The sequence below is a fragment of the Coregonus clupeaformis genome, chromosome 8 (assembly GCF_020615455.1).
Source record: "Coregonus clupeaformis isolate EN_2021a chromosome 8, ASM2061545v1, whole genome shotgun sequence".
NCBI classification, from domain to species: domain Eukaryota; kingdom Metazoa; phylum Chordata; class Actinopteri; order Salmoniformes; family Salmonidae; genus Coregonus; species Coregonus clupeaformis.
The window spans coordinates 9,031,692-9,037,403 of NC_059199.1; the positions used below are offsets into that span (position 1 = coordinate 9,031,692).

At 48.2% G+C, this 5,712-nt stretch overlaps 1 protein-coding gene across 1 annotated transcript in view; it reads right to left on the reverse strand.

Moving 5' to 3' along the window:
- Window positions 1–3,757, reverse strand: part of LOC121571003 (neuropeptide Y receptor type 2-like) — a 7,337-nt gene extending 3,580 nt beyond the window's left edge. The window contains exon 1 of the mRNA XM_045222207.1: window positions 3,350–3,757. Coding sequence (XP_045078142.1) covers window positions 3,350–3,737 — 388 coding nt within the window. The 5' untranslated portion in view covers window positions 3,738–3,757. The remainder of the gene's footprint in view (window positions 1–3,349) is intronic.
- Between the last annotated feature and the right edge of the window lie 1,955 nt (window positions 3,758–5,712).

Here is a 5,712-nt window from a genome sequence, read left to right on the forward strand (position 1 = left end):
CACTTTTGTTTATTATCTTCTTCACTTGCTTTGGCAATGTTAACATACGCAATAAAATGCAAATTAATTACTTAAAAATCAATGTGATTTTCTGGATTTTTGTTTTAGATTCCGTCTCACACAGTTGAAGTGTACCTATGATAAAAATTACAGACCTCTACATGCTTTGTAAGTAAGAAAACCTGCAAAATCGGCAGTGTATCAAATACTTGTTCTCCCCACTGTATGTTTCCCATGCCAATAAAGACCTTTGAATTGAAATTGAATTGAGAGAGGGTGGAAGAGAGAGAGAGAGAGAGAGAGAGAGAGAGAGAGAGAGAGAGAGAGAGAGAGAGAGAGAGAGAATAGGGGAGGGAGGGAGGGAGAGAGATGGGGAGGGAAAGAGAGCGAGGGGAGGGAAAGAGAGAGAGGAAGAGGGAGAGAGAGAGCAAGGGGTGGAGGGAGGGAGAGAGAGAGAGAGAGAGAGATAAACAGAGACATGAGAGAGAGAGAGAGAGAGAGAGAGAGAGAGAGAGAGAGAGAGAGAGAGAGAGAGAGAGAGAGAGAGAGAGAGAGACAAAGGCATGTCCATCATCTTTAACTAACAATGAAAGAGACACAGGGTTAGACATGACACAAGGATAGCCTCAGCACATGACATGCAAAGTCATCTGAATTAAGACTTCAGGCTTTGGGTGAGGGCAAGGTTCGACCACACCACAGAACATGGGTCTAAGATGGGGCAAGGGCACATCACATACAGTGCCTTGCAAAAGTATTCAGCCCCCTTGGCGTTTTTCCTATTTTGTTGCATTACAACCTGTAATTTAAATGGATTTTTATTTGGATTTCATGTAATGGACATACACAAAATAGTCCAAATTGGTGAAGCGAAATGAAACAAATAACTTGCTTCAAAAAATTCGAAAAAATTAATAACAGAAAAGTGGTGCGTGCATATGTATTCACCCCCTTTGCTATGAAGCCCCTAAATAAGATCTGGTGCAACCAATTACCTTCAGGAGTCACATAATTAGTTAAATAAAGTCCACCTGTGTGCAATCTAAGTGTCACATGATCTGTCACATGATCTCAGTATATATACACCTGTTCTGAAAGAATCTGCAACACCACCAAGCAAGCGGCACCATGAAGACCAAGGAGCTCTCTAAACAGGTCAGGGACAAAGTTGTGGAGAAGTACAGATCAGGGTTGGGTTATAAAAAAATATCAGAAGCTTTGAACATCCCACGGAGCACTATTAAATCCATTATTAAAAAATTGAAAGAATATGGCACCACAACAAACCTGCCAAGAGAGGGCCGCCCACCAAAACTCACGGACCAGGAAAGGAGGGCATTAATCAGAGAGGCAACAAAGAGACCAAAGATAACCCTGAAGGAGCTGCAAAGCTCCACAGCGGAGATTGGACTATCTGTCTATAGGACCACTTTAAGCAGTACACTCCACAGAGCTGGGCTTTACGGAAGAGTGGCCAGAAAAAAGCCATTGCTTAAAGAAAAAAATAAGCAAACACGTTTGGTGTTCGCCAAAAGGCATGTGCGAGACTCCCCAAACATATGGAAGAAGGTACTCTGGTCAGATGAGACTTAAATTGAGCTTTTTGGCCATCAAGGAAAACGCTATGTCTGGCGCAAACCCAATACCCCTCATCACCCAGAGAACACCATGCCCACAGTGAAGCATGGTTGTGGCAGCATCATGCTGTGGGGATGTTTTTCATCGGCAGGGACTGGGAAACTGGGACGAAGGTTCACCTTCCAGCAGGACAATGACCCTAAGCACACTGCTAAAGCAACACTCGAGTGGTTTAAGGGGAAACATTTAAATGTCTTGGAATGGCTTAGTCAAAGCCCAGACCTCAATCCAATTGAGAATCTGTGGTATGACTTAAAGATTGCTGTACACCAGCAGAACCCATCCATCTTGAAGGAGCTGGAGCAGTTTTGCCTTGAAGAATGGGCAAAAATCCCATTTAGCAGACGCTCTTATCCAGAGTGACTTACAAATTGGTGCATTCACCTTATAGCCAGTGGGACAACCACTTTACAATGTTTTTTTCTTTCTTTGGGGTGGGGTAAGGGGGGGTAGAAGGATTACTTTATCCTATCCCAGGTATTCCTTAAAGAGGTGGGGTTTCAAGTGTCTCCGGAAGGTGGTGAGTGACTCCGCTGTCCTGGCGTCGTGAGGGAGCTTGTTCCACCATTGGGGTGCCAGAGCAGCGAACAGTTTTGACTGGGCTGAGCGGGAACTGTGCTTCCGTAGAGGTAGGGGGGCCAGCAGGCCAGAGATGGATGAACGCAATGCCCTCGTTTGGGTGTAGGGTCTGATCAGAGCCTGAAGGTACGGAGGTGCCGTTCCCCTCACAGCTCCATAGGCAAGCACCATGGTCTTGTAGTAGATGCAAGCCTCAACTGGAAGCCAGTGGAGTGTGCGGAGGAGCGGGGTGACGTGAGAGAACTTGGGAAGGTTGAACACCAGATACATACACACACAGATACACACACACAGATACACACACACACACACAGATACACACACACACACACAGATACACACACACACACAATCAATGTATTTAAACCGGGGGCGAGGTTAACACTTCCACTACAGCCCAATGTCACACTAAACATGGGAATGATGAATGCCCACCACAGGAGGCTGGTGGTACCTTAATTGGGGAGGACGGGCTCGTGGTAACGGCTGGAGCGGAATCAGTGGAATGGTTTCAGATACATCAAACACACCGTTCCAGACGTTATTATGAGCCAGTCTGCCCTGCTGCACACACACACTCTTGCCATTAACCAGAGAATAGACTGAAGGAGGAATACACACACACTCCAACCCCCAATGTCTCAAAAACATACAAATATTACATGACAGAACATCTGAGTCATCACTCAGACTAACCTAGGGGCATCGAAAACACACACACATACACACACTGTGAATTAGGTACTGCTGATTTGATTTCTTTCTGAAAGTAACTTGTTGAGAAAGAGTCAGACAGACAGGTAGACAGACAGGTAGACAGACAGACAGACAGACAGACACACAGGCAGGCAGGCAGGCAGACAGACAGACAGACAGACAGACAGACAGACAGACAGACAGACAGGCAGACAGACAGACAGACAGACAGACAGACAGGCAGACAGGCAGACAGGCAGACAGGCGGGCAGGCAGGCAGGCAGGCAGGCAGGCAGGCAGGCAGGCAGACAGACAGACAGGCAGACAGACAGACAAGCGGGCAGGCAGGCAGGCAGGCAGGCAGGCCAGACAGGCAGACAGACAGACAAGCGGGCAGGCAGGCAGGCAGACCGTCTATATATAAAAAGCTACCTACCGACAGCGAGGTTAGCTATGAAGAAGTTAGTAACTGTCCTCAGCGTCTTGAAGCGATACACGACGTATATCACCAGAGAGTTACCCACTACTCCTAGTAGTATAATGGTACTGTAGGCTAGTATTAAAACCACCTGCACCCCTACTAGCTTAGTACTGTCCCCCAGTCCTGCCAGGGAGCTGTCCCCGTAACCCCCCGAGTCTCCCAAATCCAGGAATGGAGTGTCCGTGTAAAGAGGCGGGAGGGGCGATGACTCTTCTGTGGGGGGGTCGTCGATGCCGGGGTCGTAGGCATGGTAGCCGGGGTATAGGTCATTGCCATGGAGACCGGTGTCGGAGAAGAAAAAGGATGCATCTTGGGAGATGTTGGCGGGAGAGAGGTAATCCATTTTTCTAGTTTCTCGTCACATGTCCGTCCGTCAGTCCGACGCACACAAAAGTGCACAATAAGCGAGAGCCTGGAAAGAAAAGATGTGAGAAGCAAATTGGTGAGTGTTAAGATGCCATGTGACACACATACATGTGGTTAGAGAGACAGTCACTGTGGCTGGGTGGTAACATGTGGTAACATGCTGAGACAGTCACTGTGGCTGGGTGGTAACATGTTGAGACAGTCACTGTGGCTGGGTGGAAACATGTTGAGACAGTCAGTGTGGCTGGGTGGTAACATGCTGAGATAGTCACTGTGGCTGGGTGGTAACATGTTGAGACAGTCTCTGTTACTATGTGTATGTGACAGTCACTGTGGATGGGGGAGGTATCATGTTGAGACAGTCACTGTGGATGGGTGGTAACACGTTGAGATAGTCACTATGGCTGGGTGGTAACAGAGACAGTCACTGTGGCTGGGTGGTAACAGAGACAGTCACTGTGGCTGGGTGGTAACATGTTGAGATAGTCACTGTGGCTGGGTTGTAACATGTTGAGATAGTCACTGTGGCTGGGTGGTAACATGTTGAGACAGTCACTGTGGCTGGGTGGTAACATGTTGAGATAGTCACTGTGGCTGGGTGGTAACATGTTGAGACAGCCACTGTGGCTGGGTGGTAAAATGTTGAGACAGTCACTGTGGCTGGGTGGTAACATGTTGAGACAGTCACTGTGGCTGGGTGGTAAAATGCTGAGATAGTCACTAAGGCTGGGTGGTAACATGATGAGACAGTCACTGTGGCCGGGTGGTAACATGTTGAGACAGTTACAGTGGCTGGGGTGGTAACATGTTGAGACAGTCACTGTGGATGGGTGGTAACATGTCGAGACAGTCACTGTGGCTGCGTGGTAAGTAGAGACAGTTACAGTGGCAGGGTGGTAACACGTTGAGACAGTCACTATGGCTGGGTGGTAACAGAGACAGTCACTGTGGCTGGGTGGTAACAGAGACAGTCACTGTGGCTGGGTGGTAACAGAGACAGTCACTGTGGCTGGGTGGTAACATGTTGAGATAGTCAGTGTGGCTGGGTGGTAACATGCTGAGATAGTCACTGTGGCTGGGTGGTAACATGTTGAGACAGTCACTGTGGCTGGGTGGTAACAGAGACAGTCATACTGGCTGGGTGGTAACATGTTGAGACAGTCACTGTGGCTGGGTGGTAACATGTTGAGACAGTCACTGTGGCTGGGTGGTAACATGTTGAGACAGTCACTGTGGCTGGGTGGTAAAATGTTGAGACAGTCACTGTGGCTGGGTGGTAACATGTTGAGACAGTCACTGTGGCTGGGTGGTAACATGTTGAGACAGTCAATGTGGCTGGGTGGTAACATGTTGAGATAGTCACTGTGGCTGGGTGGTAACATGTTGAGACAGTCACTGTGGCTGGGTTGTAACATGTGGTAACAGAGACAGTCACTATGGCTGGGTGGAAACATGTTGAGATAGTCACTATGGCTGAGTGGTAACATTCTGAGATAGTCACTGTGGCTGGGTGGTAACATGTTGAGACAGTCACTGTGGCTGGGTGGTAACAGAGACAGTCAATATGGCTGGGTGTTAACATTATGAGACAGTCACTGTGGCTGGGTGGTAACATGTTGTGACAGTAACTGTGGCTGGGTGGTAACATGTTGAGAAAGTCACTTTGGATGGGTGATAACAGAGACAGTCACTGTGGCTGGGTGGTAACATTATGAGACAGTCACTGTGGCTGGGTGGTAACATGTTGAGACAGTAACTGTGGCTGGGTGGTAACATGTTGAGACAGTCACTGTTGCTGGGTGGTAACATGATGAGACAGTCACTGTGGATGGGGGTGGTAACATGTTGAGACAGTTACTGTGGCTGGGTGGTAACATGTTGAGACAGTGACTGTGGATGGGTGGTAACAGAGACAGTCACATTGGCTGGGTGGTAACATGTTGAGACAGTCA